Genomic DNA, 23,207 nt, shown 5'->3' on the forward strand with positions numbered 1-23,207 from the left:
TAAAATGCGACCATGACTGGCAGGTGACTGTCGACACTTATGACATATATCTGCACAACGGAGGCTTACTGGAACATTTCAGTATAGTTTAATCTTTTTTTGGGGGGGGGAATTTCACAGATCTTATTAGTAGGACTTGTATTATCTACGGTGCATAAGGATAGTGAAGTGTATCCCAGCTGGTCAAAGCATGACGTGGCTGGCCCATTGACTTCATTGGCTGGTGTCGAATGCTTCTTTATGGAAATACTATTCTGGTGGCTTTCTTTCTGCCTCCATTTATGCTGATTGCTCCCAGCAGCAGAGTTCCCTCCGATCAGCTCATCATTGTGAGACATTTTTCACTAAAGGTACCTTCACACGAAACGACGCTGCAGCGATAGCGACAACGATGCCGATCGCTGCAGCGTCGCTGTTTGATCGCTGGAGAGCTGTCACACAGACCGCTCTCCAGCGACCAACGATGCCGAGGTCCCCGGGTAACCAGGGTAAACATTGGGTTGCTAAGCGCAGGGCCGCGCTTAGTAACCCGATGTTTACCCTGGTTACCAGCGTAAAATGTAAAAAAAACAAACAGTACATACTCACCTGCGCGTCCCCCGGCGTCCGCTTCCTGCACTGACTGACTGACTGAGCGCCGGCAGTAGCAGGGCACAGCGGTGACGTCACCGCTGTGCTGTGCTTTCACTTTCACTTTGCGGCGCTCAGTCAGTGTGGGAAGCAGACGGCGGGGGATGCGAATGTAAGTATGTACTGTTTGTTTTTTTTTACATTTTACACTGGTAACCAGGGTAAACATCGGGTTACTAAGCGCGGCCCTGCGCTTAGTAACCCGATGTTTACTCTGGTTACCATTGTAAAATATCGCTGGTAACGTTGCTTTTGCTGTCAAACACAACGATACACGGCGATCGGACGACCAAATAAAGTTCTGAACTTTATTCAGCGACCAGCGACATCACAGCAGGATCCTGATCGCTGCTGCGTGTCAAACTAAACGATATCGCTAGCGAGGACGCTGCAACGTCACGGATCGCTAGCGATATCGTTACAAAGTCGTTTCGTGTGAAGGTACCTTTAGGGGTTTGTCTGATTTGCTGGACCCCTGTAAGCATCCATCCGAAATCTGAGGTGTTAATTACATGTAAGCCTCGCAGAGCGGAGCCTGGAAATGCAGAATAATTTCCTCCCTAGTTATTCTAATTGTATAATTGCTTCCAAACAGAATAATGAACTCCTCATCAGTTCCATCATCTTTCCTCTGACTCCGCTTTTTGCTACAATCACGATACGCATGATCCCTCATCCTTCTGTATATTTAGGCTGTGTTCCATTTTTCTTTTTTACCTCTGTACAATGATAATCAAGTTGATGACAGGACTGTAGAGGATTGATTGATTCTGTAGACTGAATATTTCATGTGCGCGTAATTTGTGTCTATGGCTTCGTAGGCCCTATAAATGTCTGAGGCTCTAGACCTGACCTGTGCTGCATTGTATCGTCGGCCATTTCACTAGTTTGGCATATAATGATGGACTGTCCATAAATCTACTCCTCTTCTGTCCATTTAACACTTTCCCCTCTTTGCCCCTATATTTAGTTACAGCACGAGAAGGCAGAGCTTGAACAACACCTGGAACAAGAACAAGAGTTTCAAGTTAACAAATTAATGAAAAAAATAAAGAAGCTGGAAAATGACACCATTTCCAAACAGCTAACACTAGAACAGGTAATACTCTGTACTGGCAGGGGAGTAGAGCGAAGCTGCAATACCACACACATCCCATACAGCAGAGTGGCGCTGCGCTTGGCAGAGAAAACAGCAGCTACAGTGGCAGTCAGTTATTCAGCCCCACTACAAACTCCGTTTTTTACAGCAAAAATGTACAAATGTTCTCGTTTACAAGGAACCAATAACAATGTAAATGGCTCAAAACAACTAATATACAAGTGGTTTCTCCAAATTCAACACAAAAGGTTACTTTTACTGCGCACTGCAGCTTCAGAATTATTCACCCTCTTCAGGACGACCATTTATAGTGCTTCGTAGAGCCCCTCTGGCTGTTACAACCTGCTGCAAATGTGATGCATAACCAGACAGCACCTTCTGGCAGCGTGCCTGACAAATCTACTCATTTTCCAGGGGCAATGGCCTCCCAGATCACTAATTTTCTAGGTTTGGGTGCAGTAATGGCCTTCTACAAATCCTATCAAGAATTTTATATGGGGTCTAAGTAAGTAATTGTCATGGTCACTCCAAATTCTTCTGGGGCTACTTCTAAAACAACACTGGATTAAGAATTACGCTTTGGATTATTTTCTCTTTGAAGGGTCCAATGATTTTTCAGCTTCATTGTCATTTTCTCTTAGGATTTCCTGATACTTGACTGACTCCATCTTGCCCTCCACACGTTTCAAGTTTACAGTTGCTGAGGAAACAAGGCAGCCCTAGCTTATCACAAAGCCTCCTCCATGTCATGCTTCACTGTAGGCAGGGTTTTTTTTTTTTTTTTTTTACATGTGCATCATTCTTATTCCTCTGGACATAATTGAGAAGCTTGAAAAGTTAGCTTTGTATCTTTGCTTCACAGAACAGAATCCCAAAACTTCTGTGGCTTGCATACCGTATATGCTCGAGTATAAGCTGACCCGAGTATAAGCTGAGACCCCTAATTTTGCCACAAAAAACTGGGAAAAAATGGCTCGAGTATAAGCCTAGGGTTTGGAAATCAGCAGCTACTGGTAAATTTCAAAAATAAAAAGATACCAATAAAAGTAAAATTAATTGAGACATCAGTAGGTTAAGCGTTTTTGAATATCCATATTGGATCAGGAGGCCCATATAATGCTCCATAAAGGTTGATTATGGCCCCATAAGATGCTCCATAGAAAATTTGCCCCATAAAATGCCACACACAAGTTGATTATGGCCCCATAAGATGTGGTTTATGCTTATATGACTAACTGTACTGTATATCTGCTGCTGCAATAAAAAAAAATGACATGCCTCTTGTCGCTGCCCTCTGCTCCTCAGCATCCCGTCTCCGCAGTGACTGTTCCGGCAGAGGGCACACACTAACACGGCATCGCGCCCTCTGACCTGAATGGCACAGCCAGAGGACGCGGAAGATGGAGCGACGCACTGTGGTGGAACGGGAACAGGTGAATATCGGAATGCTCACCCTCCCCTGTTTTATACTCCCCTGCACCCGGCGCGGTCCCTGCTTCTCACTGACAGATGGGCGCCGGCAGCTTGTTCCGGTGTTCATTGGTCACATGGTACCGCTCATTAAAGTAATGAATATGCGCTCCACCCCTATGAGAGTGAAGTCGCGTCCATATTCATTACTTTAATGAGCGGTACCACGTGAGAAGTTTGGACCACGCCCGGAGCAGGTAAGTATGATGTGACAGCTGCTGCTCCCCCTCCCCTGCCGACCCCCTGGGACAGTGACTCGAGTATAAGCCGAGAGGGGCACTTTCAGCCTAAAAAAAATGGGCTGAAAATCCCGGCTTATACTCGAGTATAGACGGTATGTGGTTTTGAGCATATTGGAGCTGACTCTTGTTCTTTTGGGTCAGTAAGGGCATGCCTCTAGGTTCACATTGCGTTAACAGCAGCCCGTTCAACACATGCGTTAACGGGCTGCTGTTAACGCAAGTGCCAATATGTCATCGCTCTAGCGCAGATAGAGCTAGCAGATGCTCTATCTGCGCTAGCAGTGAGAGACCCGGAAACGCTGCAGCCAGCGTCTCAGGGTCCGTCACTCAATGACAGCACATAGCTAGCGCACGCCCAACAAGCGATGCGTCTGTCATAGGAATTAATAGCGGCGTTAACGGGTTACGTTATGCTGCGGTGTAACGTAGTCCGTCTACGGACGCCAATAACGCAGTGTGAACCCAGCCTTAGAGAAATGCAGCTCTTCAGCATTTAGTCATGTTCCTTACTATGCATACTGAATCCTCAGAGCCTGCTGCCACCATTCTTGCTGCAGGGCATTTGCAGTCACTAGAGTGATTTTTGGGTGAGTATAATCTAACCTCTTTTTCTCCTCTTTCAGGTAAAGGCCCCGTCTCACTAAGCGATTTACCAACGATCACGACCAGCGATACGACCTGGCCGTGATCGTTGGTAAGTCGCTGTGTGGTCGCTGGGGAGCTGTCACACAGACCGCTCTCCCCAGCGACCAACGATCAGGGGAACGACTTCGGCATCGTTGAAACTGTCTTCAACGATGCCGAAGTCCCCCTGCAGCACCCGGGTAACCAGGGTAAACATCGGGTTACTAAGCGCAGGGCCGCGCTTAGTAACCCGATGTTTACCCTGGTTACCAAAAAAAACAAACAGTACATACTCGCCTTTCGGTGTCCAGGTCCCTTGCCGTCTGCTTCCTGCTCTCACTGAGATCCGGCCGTACAGTGAGAGCAGAGCGCAGCGGTGACGTCACTGCTGTGCTCTCACTTCTCACTGTACGGCCGGGAGTCAGTGAGAGCAGGAAGCAGACGGCAGGGGACCTGACGGACATCAGAAGGCGAGTATGTACTGTTTGTTTTTTTGTACATTTACGCTGGTAACCAGGGTAAACATCGGGTTACTAAGCGCGGCCCTGCGCTTAGTAACCCGATGTTTACCCTGGTTACCAGTGAAGACATCGCTGGATCGGTGTCACACACACCGATTCAGCGATGTCAGCGGGGCCTCAACGACCAAAAAAAGGTCCAGGCCATTCTGACACGACCAGCGATCTCGCAGCAGGGGCCTGATCGCTGGTACGTGTCACACATAGCGAGATCGCTATGGAGGTCGCTGTTGCGTCACAAAACTAGTGACTCAGCAGCGATCTCGCTAGCGATCTCGCTATGTGAGACGGGGCCTTAACATTGGGGGCTTATCTACAGCATTACAGAATGTAGATAAGCCCCTGATGCTGGTGAGCTTACCTCACCATCAATTTTGGGGGTGACAGGTTCCCTTTAACTTCCAACTTGCGAAGTCTGCTTCCAGCTGTATCTTTAGGCACATTCAATGTAGTTTCTTTTTTCATCTTTTTTTCCTTGTTTGATCAGTTTTCCTAACTTTTTGGACCCCTTTCTTGAAAATCAGTGAATATTAGTGACACTGAATCCATTGCCCAGTAAGGATGGACCAGGATTGCTCAGGAACGCTGGCAGTCGCTGGGTATGCATTACTTCTGCATCATGTTAGAAACAACCAGAGGGGCTCTAAGTACTAAAGCCGCTGGTCATGAAGGGGTTGAATAATTGAGTGCCATTTTTGCTTAATTTGGAGAAGCCACTTTTTAGTCGCATTGAGCTATGTGAATTGTTATTGTTTGGTTTATTGTAAACTGCAGGAAGTCTGTAGAGTTTTACTAATCAACGTAATTTGTAATGATAGATAAATAACGTGTAGGATTGTAACTGTATGTTTGCCGGTCTTGTGCAGTGTATTTATTTCCATTTCAACCAGCCCCTGTAATTGTAGCAGTCGGACACGGAGTTCATTTCTTCTTCTCTCCCATTTGGGAATTAAGATGCAGTGTCTCGGGGAGGGGGGTGTTGTAGTGTTTAAGTGTGCGAAGACCATTGAAGGCAGGTTTTGGTCATATAACTTTTAAGTTAAAAAATAAAAATGAGCGCACAATTTGATGTTTTGAAGTTCTTAGATCATTTAACTCCATTTTGCTTATTTCTCAGATTTAATCTACAGCTTGATTGCTGCAGCAATTCCTGTTTGTGACTTACATGGATGACTTCAGTCACCGCAGGCTATACAGTCTTTTCTGTACCTTTTTAATTGGTCACACTTGCATGCAAGGATTGTTGTAGGATATGCCTGAATTGCTGATGTACCAGCTTAAATAACACTCTGTAGGCCTTGTTAAAGGGACAGAAAAAAGGTTGAAGGATGACAGACGATACCTGTGAGAATGGGGATTAGCAGTCAGCAGATTTTATCTTCGGCTATGGGATGCCGAGGTGAGAGCGAAGGCTGTAAATGGCCGATAAAGAGATTGCAACGAGACTGGAAGTGGCCATATCATTTTGAGGGAGCCCTTTCCCATTCATAATTCTACTGAGATTTTTATTTTATTTATATATTTAAATGGGTTTAGACTTCATCAACTCTATGGTGACATTTTTGGCTATAATACCTGTAATTGAGTAGCATTGGCTGTATAAGATTTGATTTGGCTAATACAATAAAGAAATACAGTGTGTATGTATGTGTGTGTGTGTATGTATACATACATACATACATACATACATACATACATACATACATACATACATACATACATACATACATACATACATACATACATACAATCTTTATATTGTATTAGCCAAATCAAGTCTTATACAGCCAGTGCTAATCAATTACAGGTATTACAGCCAGAAATATATATATAATCTCACACGCACACTGTTTTGCTGACTGATCTGTCCCCTGAGCCATTTAGACTGAGTTGCACTTTATCAGAACATATTGCATGTATGGTTTTTGTGGTGCAGATATATTTATGCCCATTTCCTAAATTGAGCATAAGGCTTCTTTCACACTTCAGTTGTTTGGCGTCAGTCACCTCCGACATAGTGACGGATCCGTCACAATTTTTGAGAAAACTGTTCTAACAGATCCGTTTTTTTGATGGATCCTTTACTTGGGAGTTGTCTGGGAAAAGTATCTACTTTTTGGAGCATGCGCAATTGAAAAAGCGGATTGGGGCGACAGATCCGTTGCCCATAGGCGGCCATTCTATGGAATGGCGGACGCGACGGATCCGTCATGAACCGCCATTTTGGCGCAGACAAACGTTATAATGTCCATCAATGTCTAGATGACGTCCGCCAAATCTCGACGGATCCGTCGCATGGCGGATGGAACGGACGACCATCCGCCACAATCCGTCGCTAATGTAGGTCTATGGGAAAATAGCGGATCCGCTATTTGAGGAAAATGGCGGTTTCAGACTGACGCCAAAAGACTGAAGTGTGAAAGACCTAAGAATTTTATTTTTATTGTCCCTCCTCACTTGTGTCTAATGAATTTTCAGCTGTGTCCACTAGATGGCACTAGACTGTAGAATTTCTACAAGTTGTGCTTGGTTGTGTCTGCAAGGATCCAGCTAGATCAGGTCACAGGCCCCTCCAGCTGCGCGGGTGGAATCGGGGAGAGATTTAATGAGTATGCTATTAAATTCTAGTTGTCATTTTTCTATTTCATGTGCTTATTGAAGCCTGGGGGTATTTATGGAGCTCGGGGTGTATAGTTGCAGACCAAATTGTTTGCAGCTTAAAGCAAGGCCTTCCCTTATTAAAGTTTATAATGAATTGGCTCTTTTTTTTATTGGTTGTCTTAGATAAAGGATCCATTTTCCTGTGTCCCATTCGCAACCGTTGTGCATCTGCTCATTTTCTAACAGAATTATTTTTATGCACTCAGCTAAGACGTGAAAAGATTGACCTCGAAAACACCCTGGAACAAGAGCAAGAAGCATTAGTTAATCGTCTCTGGAAGAGGATGGACAAACTTGAAGCTGAGAAAAGGTTGGTTTTTCATGCAGAGGTTTTATGGGTAGCTGCTAAATAATGGCTGCATTTGAGAGAAATGTTTTTTTAAGATGACCGATGTGACAGTACGAGACCCATAGGCAATGAACAATGCGGAAATTGAACAAATGCACCTCTGCTGCATTTGCTATGGGGTTGCAGAGTGCATACTCCACATCACTTTGTGGTCTCGGCAGTCAAATCTCCAGAAAAATGGCGACACAATCCATTTTATATAATAAACACACCAGCGCTTACTAACATAAACAATTCCCTTAGCAGCTTGACTCAAAACAGGTGGACGCCTCCCCTGATATGAACAATGGACCAGGAAAAAAGGTAGAGACCGCGCATAAGGGAATACACTAGAAACAACACACAGTTAAAAATGGTATGCAATACCACAGCCCATGGAGGCATGTAATGAAACAAAAAAAAAACCCCTAGAGACTGTGGGTCCTTCTGATCAATGGATCCTATTGATCAATAGACAGCGGTACACAAACAAACTGGGCAGAATCGCTGATGTAAATTAATACACAACCAGCAGAAATAGACTTAAGATAAAATGGAGTAGAAAAAACTCCTCAGCATTAATGGTACACGTACCTGTAGCCTGTATGTTTCGCGTGGGGAAGCTGTAGATGTGCCGATAGATGTGGCTATATGATGAGCCGGAGTTCAGGCACCACGGTACCAAGTGCAAGGCTGTAAGGTAGAGTGTCCGGTATATGGATGCGGCGGTGGGTCGGCGAATGCTGGAGTGCTGCCGGACAAGGGCGCTGCAGGGAGACTGCGTAGAGCCAGGGAAAGCCCCGGCCGGTGGCATCCCTGGATACGAACAAGTATTCGCCGACCCACCGCCGCATCCATATACCGGACACTCTACCTTACAGCCTTGCACTTGGTACCGTGGTGCCTGAACTCCGGCTCATCATATAGCCACATCTATCGGCACATCTACAGCTTCCCCACGCGAAACATACAGGCTACAGGTACGTGTACCATTAATGCTGAGGAGTTTTTTCTACTCCATTTTATCTTAAGTCTATTTCTGCTGGTTGTGTATTAATTTACATCAGCGATTCTGCCCAGTTTGTTTGTGTACCGCTGTCTATTGATCAATAGGATCCATTGATCAGAAGGACCCACAGTCTCTAGGGGGGGTTTTTGTTTCATTACATGCCTCCATGGGCTGTGGTATTGCATACCATTTTTAACTGTGTGTTGTTTCTAGTGTATTCCCTTATGCGCGGTCTTTACCTTTTTTCCACAATCCATTTTATATTTTTACAAATTTCTGAATTTTTTTTTGCTACTTAAATAGCAAACATGTTCAGTTTTGTATTTTTTTTTTTTTTTTTTTTTTTCTGTCTGTGAACTTCTAATGACCTGGGGAATCCTATTGCCAGGTCAGTTTTACCGTAAATTGATCATGGTAAATAACAAACAGTTGTGGAGATGAAGGAAAACAAGCGGGTGGCAAGGTGGATTTAAATGATTGGCTAACATGTATGCAGGCATTGAATATATGACAGGACTTCATTACTGCTACATTGAATATACTTTCCAAAAATGAAGATTCTTGGCCCATAAATTGGCCAGTTGATGAGAGCCCATCAACCACATCAAGATGACGTTTCTTTGATAACCTAATATTTATCAATTATGCCTCTCCCAGGTTAAAATGTTACAAGTGCTTTCATAAGTATTACTGAACTAGATGGTGGCCCGATTCTAACGCATCGGGTATTCTAGAATATGTATATATGTATGTAGCAGCCACATAGTATATAGCACAGGCCACGTAGTATATAGGAGTACTACGTGGCCTGTGGTATATACCATGTGGCTGCTATATACATACATATTGTAGAATACCCGATGCGTTAATATAGGCCTCGCAGTATATAACACAGCCCACGTAGTATATAACACAGCCCACGTAGTATATAACACAGCCCACGTAGTATATAACACAGCCCACGTAGTATATAACACAGCCCACGTAGTATATAACACGGCCCACGTAGTATGTAACGCGGCCCACGTAGTATGTAACGCGGCCCACGTAGTATGTAACGCGGCCCACGTAGTATGTAACGCGGCCCACGTAGTATGTAACGCGGCCCACGTAGTATGTAACGCGGCCCACGTAGTATGTAACGCGGCCCACGTAGTATGTAACGCGGCCCACGTAGTATGTAACGCGGCCCACGTAGTATGTAACGCGGCCCACGTAGTATGTAACGCGGCCCACGTAGTATGTAACGCGGCCCACGTAGTATGTAACGCGGCCCACGTAGTATGTAACGCGGCCCACGTAGTATGTAACGCGGCCCACGTAGTATGTAACGCGGCCCACGTAGTATGTAACGCGGCCCACGTAGTATGTAACGCGGCCCACGTAGTATGTAACGCGGCCCACGTAGTATGTAACGCGGCCCACGTAGTATGTAACGCGGCCCACGTAGTATGTAACGCGGCCCACGTAGTATGTAACGCGGCCCACGTAGTATGTAACGCGGCCCACGTAGTATGTAACGCGGCCCACGTAGTATGTAACGCAGCCCACGTAGTATGTAACGCAGCCCACGTAGTATGTAACGCAGCCCACGTAGTATGTAACGCAGCCCACGTAGTATGGAGCGCAGCCCACGCGGTGGTATGGAGCGCAGCCCACGCGGTGGTATGGAGCGCAGCCCACGCGGTGGTATGGAGCGCAGCCCACGCAGTATTTAAAGAATAGTGACACCTTACGGGGTAAAATATATTTATATCAATGTATGTGAGATATAATATTTAATAGAATTAAACCACTTGGTGTACTATAAAGCAATAGAGTACAAAAATACTCACAAAGTGCACGAAACCAACACTACGGAAAGACCATAAGTGCCCAGACAATAGAGATAATAGTGGAAAAATGTCTTTATTGATCCAAATGACAGTAGTATAATAGTAATATAAAATAAGTAAAAATGTGCGCACAATCAAAAATAAATAATAAATATAAATTTCAACCAGATTTAAAATAGAATAAATTGAAGTAATATATATCGCAATCGAACAAGGTGTAACTTATTGGACCAAAGGTATATCAAAAGTATATTTAACAATGCTGCTTAGAATATAATAGGTAGTAAAAGATATACTAAAGGAGAAAAATAAATAAATAAATATAAAAATGTGCAAACAAAGTATATCACTAACAAAAGTGCCAACCTAGTTACTCATTTTCCATGTCGGAAAATAGTGCAACGCATATGTAATGCCAATAATTAATGTGCTAAGCCTTATAGCTGTATGTCGTCTCTAGGATTTTGCAGGAAAAATTAGACCAACCAGTGTCTGCTCCACCTTCACCTCGTGACATATCGATGGAGATCGACTCCCCAGAAAACATGATGAGACACATACGTTTCCTTAAGAATGAAGTAGAAAGGCTGAAGAAGCAGCTGAGGGCCGCTCAGCTCCAGCGTAAGTACACCCGCTCTGTGTGTCTTGTGGTTGAGTCATGAGGGTCCACATGGGTCAGATATGCAAATGGGAAAATCCGCTCTCTAGTCCAATATCTCTGTGGATGCAATTTTACTAAATGTCTCACACGCTGGCGCTGCACATTTGAGCCTGTTGGGATTTCTTTTGCAATTCTAGGCTGAAATCTGCTTTCATAAACCCTCAGCACTTCTGCAGCAACATTCTTATTTGGGGCGACTTTGCTGCTGCGGTAATATAGTGCATGGACATAACCTAGTGTTAAATTAGTTATTGTAAATCCTGTATCGATCGGCGTTAATTAACCAGCGAAATTGAATCCTGTATTTTTCCTCTGAATACAGTTTATAAGACAACATTTGTATTGAGCTTTTCTCCCAATAGACTGAAAGCTTAGAAAATCTTCATAAAGTGTAACTTTATAAATGTACTGACCCTGAATTACAGAATTCATAGCACTGCGGAGATCGTTCCGGATTTAGTATGGTTTCTCTAGTGATTTCTGCCTATTGTTAGCGAGCAGCTTGTCCGCTTTTTTTTAATGACTTGATTGGCCAACGATGCAAATCGGGGGTCAGTGTAAGATAAGTAACACAAATCATATGTAAAGCGAAGACTTCATCGTTCTGACTTACTGTACACGTATTTAAATGGTTAGTCCGAAACCAAAAGTAGATTTCAAGTAATAAATCTGTAAAAACGAATATCTTTTCTAATTTAAGTAATGGTAAAATTCCTCACCATTCACTCTGTACTGCAACTTTATGGCTCTGTTTATATTACCCACCTCCTATGATGATTCCTTTGAGTATCCCATCATGCACTATGGATTCTCAAACAAATCGTCAGCTGCTGGCTGAAACCGCTGTCACTATCCTTTCCATCCTGAGAGTAAGCGACATCCGAAGCATCCGGGGGCGGTGACCCATGAATCGAGGCGTCCGTTTTATACGCTGGGCTGTGTATTTTCTGCTGCGCATGCTTCTGCTGTAAAGTCCGAATGCTTGGCACGCGCTTCCTTCATCGCTGACATTCAGTGCACCCGCCAGGTCCCAGCCCATGAAACGAGGCGTCACCATTGACCTCCATTTCGTTAGCTGGGCAGTGCACATTCTCCCGCCCTCGTCACTTCCCTCTGCATTCCCTCCTTTGCGTGCTCCTGCCACTGATGGCTTTATTGATCCCTTTGCATACACTCCCATTTTTGTCCTTTCCTGGGGTCGTGTAATTTTCAGACGTTTGCAGTTCTAACCCCTTACCTGCTTGTATCCGGGTGTAACTCCAGGTCCACCCAAGGTTCCACTGAACCAAATGTAACCGTGGGAATTGGACCGTTACACCCGGAGTACAGTATTCCAGTAGGAATGAAGGTTTGAACAATTCACGCTTTATGCCACAGACAGGTTTTTATTCTGCCTTTATGCAAATTGCCTCTTCTGAGAAAAAGAGGACTTAAACTCTACAGCGCCACCTATTGGAAGTAGCGATCCTACAAGTCACAATCAACCCTTTAACGAGTCGTGCACAACACGACTCGTTAAAGGGTTGATTGTGACTTGTAGGATCGCTACTTCCAATAGGTGGCGCTGTAGAGTTTAAGTCCTCTTTTTCTCAGAAGAGGCAATTTGCATATTTAAATTCCCAGAGGAGCATTGTACGGCAAATAAGCCTCCTTACCTTGACAAGCCAGAGATGGTATGTCACTCTCCATAAGGAGAAACGATATTCTGCCTTTCACACTTTTGATTGTTTTTTTTCGGTCCTTGACGTCTTGTTCACAAACGCATAAAAGGCTTGTAAAAAAAAAAATCCATGGCCACCAGAAAATGCAGAATAAACGAAAGAAGGCATTAATGCTGTAAGTCTGATGATAAATGAAGCTGCTGATCTTTTGCTCTTGGTTTTGCCCTTGAACACTTTGTTTTCTCTGTATTTTCAGGCGATAAACTTTTGGTGCTTATCAGATTGTTGAATCCTTTTATCTGATGTCATGTTTCATAAAGAGGTGGAAGTGAGTCAGCCGGTTTATAGATGGCCGACCACTAGATCAAGTATTTACTCTTGGAAGTTTAAGGGTAGATAAACTATGGGGGATGGTGTGATCCAGATAACGCCCAACATGTCTGCGTCAATGGGTAACCTCTTCCCACACCATGACACTATACATTCCTTCATTTCCATGAACATTGTGGCTGTCAACTACAGATGCATTTTTTATATCCCGGCTGTATAGCTCCATAAACGCAGAGATGTTTCTTTTGTTACACAAAATGGAACCTTGATTCAGTATCTGTTATGTAGAAGCCCCTGGGCCGTGCCTGTACAATGCCGCAGCTTAGTAATGGCAAGGTCCAAACTATCATCACCTTTAACCCCTTCACGACATATGACGTATGCATATGTCTTGTCTTCTCGTTTAATGTGGCTTTCAGCGCTGAGCCTGCATGTTTTCAGGCACAAGACAACTGATCTGATCAGCTGTCATGTGCCCCTTAAAGCCGCAGGTGGAATAGTGATCTATCCATGTCTGTTAACATGTTAAATGCCGCTTCCAATCTCTAATAGTACATTTACAATGATCATACTGGAAGCACGTCACTGCCTCCACCCATCGGCACCCCTGTCACATGACAACCCAGTGTCTGCCGGAGACCCCCGTAGTTGTCATTGCCAATCTATGAGCGCCACACCTTGGCCCGGGGCGTTCATAGCAAATGATTAATTCTGCTACACATAGCAGGGCTGGAGATCGCAGCCTCAAGGAGCCTATTGAAGCAAGTTAAAAAAATAAATAAAATACAAAAATAAATCTAAAAGTTGAAATCGCCCTCTTTTTGCTGCATTCAAAATAAAACAATAAAAACGCCCGATCTATCAAAATATAAAAATAATTAATCCGATCTGCAAACGGCAAAACGACAAAAAAAATCCCAATGTCCCAGAGTTGCTTTTTTTGGGTTGCCACAACATTGCAATAACGTGATCAAAAGTTCGTATCTACCCCAAAATGGTATTGATAAAAACATCAGCTCGGCACGCAAAAAATGAAGCCCTAACCAAGCCCCAGATTCTGAATAATAGACGCTACGGGTCTAAAAAAAGAACCTAGACATGCTTGGTATCTGGAGAATCATAATGGCCGGTCGGTTTTAGCATTTAGTGAACATGGTAATAAAACAATTGTGGAATTGAACTTTATTTTGCAACTCCACCGCGCTTTTTTCCGTTTTTCCAGTACATTATATAGTAAAATCAATGTTTTTCAAAAGTCTTCCTGCAAAAAACACAAACCCTCACATGGCCATGTTGATGAAAAAATTAAAAAGTTATGACTCTGGGAAGAAAGTTAAGAGAAACGTAAAAAAGGAAAAATGGCAAATAGTCCGGGGGTTTAGGGGTAGGGGAGCTAGAAGTGCTTTGCCTGGAACATTATGCAGACATGGTCCTGTCTCTTCCTTTGGTATCTGCTAGAGTTCAGTGTTAGTATAGCAGACTCTATGGCAGCCACTGCATAGATAGAAGGGGCCTGGCCCATGTATATTAATGAGCAATAAGCCAGCCACCTTCAAAATATTGGAGGTCTTCATTCAGTCATCCATCTAGATGTGCTGCCGGACTATTAATCTTCTTGCCAAAGTAATGTCATCACTTTTTAAAGAAGAAAAATGTCCATCTCCACCGAATCCGTGAAGATAAAATTTCTTTATTCACAAACTTGTAACATAGAGGGTACAAACTTCAGCACAAACCATGTGTGTATGAATCTCAACGCGTTTCTGGAGACTAAGCTCCTTTAATCATGACCTCATGTCATTGTCATGTCGTCATTGTCATGTCGTCGTTGTCATGTCGTCGTTGTCATGTCGTCGTTGTCATGTCGTCATTGTCATGTCGTCATTGTCATGATTAAAGGAGCTTAGTCTCCAGACACGTGTTGAGATTCACACACACATGGTTTGTGCTGAAGTTTGTACCCTCTATGCTACAAGTTTGTGAATAAAGAAATTTTATCTTCACGGATTCGGTGGAGCTGGACATTTTTTCTTCTTTTGTACTTTACGCGTTTGGACAAAGCAGGTCCGTCCTCCCGAAGCTCAACAAATGCATCACTGGTCAGCTGGTTTATTTTTCTGTCCTCACGTTTTACAATAAAATTCTATCTTATTAACTACTTTTATCTGATACAGACACAGAGAAAATGGCCCAATACTTGGAGGAGGAGCGCCACATGAGGGAAGAAAACTTAAGGCTCCAGAGAAAACTGCAGAGGGAAATGGAGAGACGGGAAGCCCTGTGCAGGCAGCTGTCGGAAAGCGAATCCAGCTTGGAAATGGATGACGAGAGGTTACATTTTAGTCTATCATGACAATATAGCAGTATTAAGCCGTCATTACATTCATACCTTTTAACACAATCATTACCTACTTGTCAGGCATTGAAAAACACAAGACAGTCTTCTGAGAAGTTTCATTTTTAAGCAGCTTTAGGAAATTATAGGATTAGAGTTGGATCCACCAGGTGTTTGTTGCCTTTCTCAAGGAAAACCAAAATATTGGAAACACTTTTTTTTTATTTATTAAGATTTGGATGAAAATCCTCTTATTAAACGCAAGGGGTGCATGCATAGATATCTCCATCTTAATTTTCAGAAAGTGTGGCCTATTCTTCGGTTTGTTTGTTTTTTTGCTGGCCCTACACATAAGATTACTAGGACAGGGTGCTCATTTGGCCAATAGCTGTATCCCCCAATTCCTCGTGGACTCATATTCATGGATCCGCCCGGCAGATATCTTCATCTCTGTAGGGAGAGAAGGCTACGTTCCCGCACATGTCTGGCAGTATGTAGTGCCCAGGGAACAAAGGAGCGGGCTTGCTGAAATCCGCTCTGGTTCATATTGCCCCGCGTAAAGTAATTGCGCCATTTACCACCAGTAACACGGATACGTTTCATGCATTGGTAGTAAGTATGGTGGGTGCAGATTTAAACTGGTTATGACCTGTTGTAGTATCATAGCTCTGAGCAATTTTAAGATAGTTAGTAAAAATTATTAGATCGTTGATGGTTATGTCCATGGCCACCCTCACTGCACAGTTCATGAAATCTTCCCAGTAGTGGAAGTTTCCATTCAGGTTTCCCGCCTGCGTAGCTGTTACAATACATCTTCATATGTTATGCAGCATGACAGACAATATCCAACTTCTTTCTCTCTTTAGGTATTTTAATGAAATGTCTGCACAAGGATTAAGGCCACGAACTGTGTCCAGCCCCATACCATACACACCATCGCCAAGTTCCAGCAGACCCATTTCTCCTGGTGAGTTGTTGTATAACTGTGTAGCTGTGACTGAGCGCCACACTGATGGCATTTATTGCTGGCCTCTGCACATGTCTAGAGCTACAAAGAGTTTGATAGGATGAAATTAAAAACCCAAAAATATGTAATCGGGTTCTTAGTAGCGGGCGTCATTGGAACAGTTTGTCACCCAATGCTGGAAAGTTATTAGAAATGTGATAGAGACAACGAATTCTATAATTTTTTTTTGCAAAAGTGGCCACCAAAATATAGAAACAGTATGGCCTCATCAGATGGTGTAGCATAATTTTGTGTTTCCCGAAAATAAGCCCTATCATGACTTTACAGAATTTTTGGAGTCTGCTTGAAATATAAGCCGTACTCCAATAAGTCCTCGTTACAGTCCGGGCCTTTATATAGGAGTCAGGCTGGTATGTGCCACATGTGCAGTGTGTGTATATACATGTGTATGTATATATATGTGTGTGTGTGTGTATATATACGTGTGTGTGATGACATGATTATATTTGAATAAATGTTGTTTGTTTTTTTTGTTAAAGAATAACTGAGCTGTTGTTCATGGGGGAAAAGACTTTCCTTGAATATAAGAATTAACCCATCTTTCAGAGCAAAAAATATTATAAGACCCTGTCTTATTTTCTGGGAAACACGGTAGAAACATTGTGCTAAGTGTCTTAAAGGTATTCCCAGGATTGCATGTTATCCCAAATACATGGGTTAAGGGATAACTGATAGTCTAACTGTGGCGATCCCCAATGATCCCAAGAAGGGGCATCTGGATCCACAAGAACAAGGTTTTGCAGAATTTCTTCTTGAATGGACTAGTGGTGTGCATGCGAACTTCCCCTCCATTTATTTTGTATGGATCATGGGGAAAATCTTATAACATGTAAAACCAGCCATTTTTCTAAGATACTGTAGATCAGGGGACCCTCAAAACCAGTTCTCGAGCCCCCAACAGATTATGGTTTCAGGTAGTGTTTCTTTGGTAATGTACAGGTGATGGAATTATCACGTTTACTACTAAGGAAATCCTGACAACATGATCTGTCGGTGGCTTTTGAGGACTGGAGTTGCTGTATATGAACACACTAATCTCTCCACAAACATGCATTTTGTTGGCCAAGTATGGATGTTTGTGTTTTGAGTGAAGGCAAACCGTTATCAGAAGTGTATACCCACACATGATGAATTTGCTGTGAAAATGCCCCTGCAATTCCACAGTAACAGTATGCTCCCTTTTTGCAGGCAGTGTTGTGCTTCATTGTCTGCAAAGGGTGAAATATCCACAGCATAATTTGACACTTCTAGTCCATTTACATTGCAGGTTTCTCCTCCATTTTTAGGCATGAAGTTTCATCCACAACGCTTGTAGCATGATAGGCAGCAGATTTTTAAACGGCAAAGCCACAGTCTGTGTGGACGTACTGTAAAAGCCATATTGAATATTGAACTAAACCAGGTAAAATCTCACATGCACGGGACTAGTTCTTGCCGTTATTTCCAGCGAGTGGACAGTAGAAAAGATCCCATTCACTTTAGGTTAATGTTGGGGTATCACAGACAATCTGTGAAGGGGCAGCCTTAGGCCATGTGCACACGCTGCGGATTCCATTGCAGAATTTTCCTCAGCGTTTTTGATAATAAATCCGCAGTGCAAAACCGCTGCGGTTTTTACTGCGGATTTATCGCGGTTTTTATTGCGGTTTCCGCTGCGGGTTTTCACCTGCAGTTTCCTATTGGAGCAGGTGAAAAACCGCTGCGGATTCCGCACAAAGAATTGACATGCTGCGGAAAATAAACCGCTGCGTTTCCGCGCGGTTTTTTCCGCAGCATATGCACTGCGGATTTCATTTCCCATAGCTTTACATGGTACTGTAAATGCATGGCAAACTGCTGTGGATCCGCAGCAAAATCCGCAGCGTGTGCACATACCCTTACTTTGAATACATGTAATAAGTTCTAGTGAACGTTTGTCCTGTACAACCTTGTGCTGTGTGTGACATTTATGTTCTGTGTTTTAGGCTTGTCCTATGCCAGTCACAATGTTGGCTTCACACCTCCAACCTCCCTCACTAGAGCTGGAATGTCTTATTTCAATTCTCCAGGTTTACACGTGCAGCACATGGGTTCATCCCATGGTATTACAGTAAGTAACGAGTGAAGGGGGTATACAGCTTTTAAAATGCTAATTTCAAAAAGGAACAAAACGTGTAACTTGTGGTCTTCTTTAAATATTCCTTTTATACATTACTTCTCCCATAAAAAATGTTCCACCCTAAAAAAAAAAAATTAGGGCTAAACCTGTTCCTACATTATTAGGACATCAGGACACCTTCCTGGGTTTAATACGCACCCAACATCCTCAGGTTTGGTTTTGGGGAGAACTCTGATCTGGCCATTTAACCTTGTAGATACTGTGGTCAATAGAGATTACAGCATCCAGTAAAGGGCACTTAAGTGTTGAAAGCAGCCGAGACTAATGTATTTTTCGGATGTACCCCAGAATGTTTCCAAATATTACTTGTTTCTAAAAATAAATAAATAAAAATTGTATGGTTAAATATAAAAACAAGTGATGACTCTTGGAATGTGAGGCCAGAATGTGTTAATATTGCACAAAATGCTAAAAACTTTAATATATACATTTTTGGTTATTCAATAATGCTACCTACCCATCCTTACAGCGTAAATTAATCCTTTCATGACATGCACCGTACAAGTAATGCAAAATTAATGATTCAATTGGCTATATTTTTTTTTCTTAAATTGTCTTAAAAAATACCCCTGCTGCAAAGAAATAATCCTTTGTAGAGCTATTGACAAAAAAGAAGTTAACACTCCAAATGTGGCTAAGCAGCACGAAATTCCTGTGTGTCCTGGACAAAATAAATTAGGCTTTGTCCTTAAGACAGGAGTAAAGCATATCCATATGCACGGTTACATTATACATTGCTCAAAAAAATAAAGGGAACACTGGACTCCCACATCCTAGATATCACTGAATGAAATATTTCAGTTGCAAATCTTAATTACATAGTGGAATGTGTTGAGAATAATAAAACATAAAAATGATCAATGTAAATCAAAGTGAATATCCCATGGAGGTCTGGATTTGGAATGATACTCGAAATCAAAGTGGAAAATCAAATTACAGGCTGATCCAACTTCAGTGGAAATGCCTCAAGACAAGGAAATGATGCTCAGGTGTGTGTGTGTTGCCGCCACGTGCCTGTATGATCTCCCTACAACGCTTGGGCATGCTCCTGATGAGGCGGCGGATGGTCTCCTGAGAGATCACCTCCCAGACCTGGACTAAAGCATCCGCCAACTCCTGGACAGTCTGTAGTGCAATGTGACGTTGGTGGATGGTGCGAGACATGATGTCCCAGATGTGTTCAATCGGATTCAGGTCTGGGGAACGGGCGGGCCAGTCCATAGCTTCAATGCCTTCATTTTGCAGAAACTGCTGACATACTCCAGCCACATGAGGTCTGGCATTGTCCTGCATTAGGAGGAACACCGGGCCAACCGCACCAGCATATGGTCTCACAAGGGGTCTGAGGATCTCATCTCGGTACCTAATGGCAGTTAGGCTACCTCTGGCGAGCACATGGAGGGCTGTGCGGCCCTCCAAAGAAATGCCACCCCACACCATTACTGACCCACTGCCAAACGGGTCATGCTGAAGGATGTTGCAGGCAGCAGATCGCTCTCCATGGTGTCTCCAGACTGTCACATCTGTCACATGTGCTCAGTGTGAACCTGCTTTCATCTGTGAAGAGCACAGGGCGCCAGTGGTGAATTTGCCAATCTTGTTGCTAAGTGGCAAATGCCAAGCATCCTACACGGTGTTGGGCTGGAGCACAACCCCAATCTGTGGACGTCGGGCCCTCAGACCATCCTCATGGAGTTGGTTTCTAACCTTTATGTGCGTACACATGCACATTTGTGGCCTGCTGGAGGTCATTTTGCAGGGCTCTGGCAGTGCTCCTCCTGTTCCTCTTTACACAAAGGCTGAGGTATCAGTCCTGCTGCTGGGTTGTTGCCCTCCTACACTCCCCTCCACGTCTCCTGGTGTACTGGCCAGTCTCCTGGTAGCGCCTCCAGCCTCTGGACACTACACTGACAGACACAGCAAACCTTCTTGCACAGCTCGCATTGATGTGCCATCCTGGATGAGCTGCACTACCTGAGCCACTTGTGTGGGTTGTAGTGTCTGTCTCATGCTACCACAAGTGTGAAAGCACAACCAACATTCAAAAGTGACCAAAACATCAGCAAGAAAGCATTGGTACTGAGATGTGGTCTGTGGTCCCCACCTGCAGAACCACTAAATATTGAGTGTGTCTTGATAATTGACAATAATTTCCATCTGTTGTCTATTCCATTTGTACAACAACATGTGAAATTGAATGTCAATCACTATTGCTTCCTAAGTGGACAGTTTGATTTCACAGAAGTTTGATTTACTTGGAGTTATATTCTGTTGTTTGTGTTCCCTTTTATTTTTTTGAGCAGTGTATATAGATCATACAGGGGGGACCTGACCTATACAAGAGTACAAAGGTTCAGGTCAAGTTTCATTCCTGTGTTCCCACCAGTAGATGCTTCTGCAGCCCCTAAACACATTAGACCACAACTCTTTACTCGTTTTTGACAACAGTTTAGCAGTTATCAGAGTTGTGAATGCCTGTAAGATTATGTGGAGACGGTGGGGGGGTCATAGCCTTACTAAGGAGTCTCCATTTTTATGGTTAAAGAGAGGTTTTTGATGTGTAGAGATTCCAACAGTTGAGGGCCAAAACCAGTTCAACTGCAAAATGAAGGGGCCTTGGCACTCACATGAGATAATTAGTGTTTGTCTACGTAATACTCAACATAATTATGTGCGAGGGTCCGGTTCTACTTTCTGTCTGATAAAATATGCTCATATTTAACTTTGTTTTTTGTTTTTCCCCACCAGAGACCCTCCCCTCGAAGGAGCAACAGCCCTGACAAGTTTAAGCGTCCCACTCCACCTCCATCTCCAAACACCCAGACTCCGGTGCAGCCTCCACCCCCGCCACCTCCTCCGGCACTACCCGCTGCCCCGTCAGCTGCATCTCAGTCCGCCACTTCCCACAACTCAGCGCATCCTCCCTCTCAGCCCTAGTGCATGTCCTCCGCAGTCTCTGCATCTTGAGTCGGACTCATAACATGGAACAGTTTACTCAGAGCCAAAGGCTTACTTGTCATATTCGGATTTGACTTTATTTGCACTGAGGTTACATAGGCTTCACTGTCTAATTGTGTTGTAAGTGTCCGTCCCAGACATCGGCCAGTGTTGTGGGTCTGACGGCGTTAACCTTCCCACACTGTTCCCGTTCCATGTACGTTAGTATCCTGGCTGGGGACGCTGCTCCTATAGTGAGCAGGGCAACCTTAATGTTATATCATGCTGCTCAAATGCTTTTTCTTTAAGGCTTTTAGGTTTATATAATTAAAGGGATACCTTTATTTTTTTTATTTTTTTTCCTCATGGATTTTGCATAAACGCTCTAAAGCATGATGGTTTGATTATTTTTTTTTCTTCTTTCTTTTGAAGGGTAGGGGTTTGATTTTTAGAAAGTATCCCGTATATGATAAATCACTACATGCAAGTAGTCTTAGACTGCAGCTGCTGAGAGATGCACATCTTCTGCCCGCGCACAGTGGAAACTAGTAACGCCAAGCCTGTGAGCAGAGCAGTGATCTGATATAACAGCATGTCTCCTATGTTGCAAAAAAAAAAAAGTAAAATGATAAAGGCCTATAAAAGCACAGTGTTAAATGTACAAATCATGTGCTAGTAAGAATGTGTTTATGGCTTTACCGAAGGTAGGTTCAAGTTATCCAGTGCCTGTAACTCACATACATCTACTAGCTAGCTATACATAAACCAGACACGGCGGCGTCCACCGCGCACAAACCATGACTGATGCAACAATCACCAAACCAAATCCTCCTCTATTAATGACATGGTAGTAAAATGTGGGAATCCTTGTTTAACTATGTGGAATGTATTGTAAATGGAGCTTAAGATTTAATTGTATCAGTTTTAGGTGACTCTTATCCTGTAAGCTGTCCGCAAATCCATTTCTATCACTCACAGTATTTAGCGTTTTTTTTTTGTTCGTTTTTTTTTTTTTTTAATTATGTATACACTTGGCTGTACAAGCTATAAAAAAAAATATATCTTGGCAGGTTTTTTTTGTTTTTTTTTTAATTGCGCAAAGTATTTTTAATGATTCACGTAAAAATCAACCTTGAAAATACCCTTGAGATTGAAATTTTAGCAATGTACTTGGCAGCACATGAATTCATTTTGTATTGCTTAATAGAAGCAGGACAGGTTACCTATCGAAGTAGCACAGCTTGGCACTAATGAATGCTTGTTCAGAAGAATACTGTTAGCCGGTACAATGTATAAAGAATTATTTTGAGTACAATTATTTTTAGTTTTTTTCATTTAGCACAAATAAATTGTTTGGGTTTCACTTTGCAGTGGATCAATGTGTGTCTTTATTATTGCCTCCCTTTAATTGGACATGAGCTGATGTAAACTCCATTTTAGGCTTAATGGGATAATTCAATCTCTAAGATGCTATATCAATATGTAGTAGGTGTAATAATAATGCAAATCCCTCCAATTTGAAATGTGGTATATGATTCACTGTTGCTTACCCCATGTGCAGGCATTGCAGTAACTTGGGTATCCATGGTTACGACCACTCTTACGACCACTACGCTCGCTCATTACTAGCAAGTGCTAATTTACTTACTGATTGCCATCTTATCCAGTTTCCAGTCCTGTTC

The 23,207-nt window shown here is 43.1% G+C and overlaps 1 protein-coding gene and 1 long non-coding RNA gene across 2 annotated transcripts in view; one reads left to right on the top strand and one right to left on the bottom strand.

The window, feature by feature from the left end:
* The window catches only part of CCDC6 (coiled-coil domain containing 6), a 46,839-nt gene extending 23,944 nt beyond the window's left edge, over window positions 1-22,895 (top strand). Inside the window, exons 3-9 of the mRNA XM_077258850.1 lie at window positions 1,601-1,729; window positions 7,451-7,554; window positions 10,877-11,037; window positions 15,243-15,399; window positions 16,270-16,370; window positions 18,395-18,519; window positions 21,337-22,895. Coding sequence (XP_077114965.1) covers window positions 1,601-1,729; window positions 7,451-7,554; window positions 10,877-11,037; window positions 15,243-15,399; window positions 16,270-16,370; window positions 18,395-18,519; window positions 21,337-21,525 — 966 coding nt within the window. The 3' untranslated portion in view covers window positions 21,526-22,895. The remainder of the gene's footprint in view (window positions 1-1,600; window positions 1,730-7,450; window positions 7,555-10,876; window positions 11,038-15,242; window positions 15,400-16,269; window positions 16,371-18,394; window positions 18,520-21,336) is intronic.
* The window catches only part of LOC143769854 (uncharacterized), a 76,045-nt gene that overhangs the window by 18,537 nt on the left and 34,301 nt on the right, over window positions 1-23,207 (bottom strand). The window lies entirely within an intron of this gene.

This window comes from Ranitomeya variabilis, chromosome 4 (genome assembly GCF_051348905.1).
Source record: "Ranitomeya variabilis isolate aRanVar5 chromosome 4, aRanVar5.hap1, whole genome shotgun sequence".
In the NCBI taxonomy this organism is placed as follows: Eukaryota; Metazoa; Chordata; class Amphibia; order Anura; family Dendrobatidae; genus Ranitomeya; species Ranitomeya variabilis.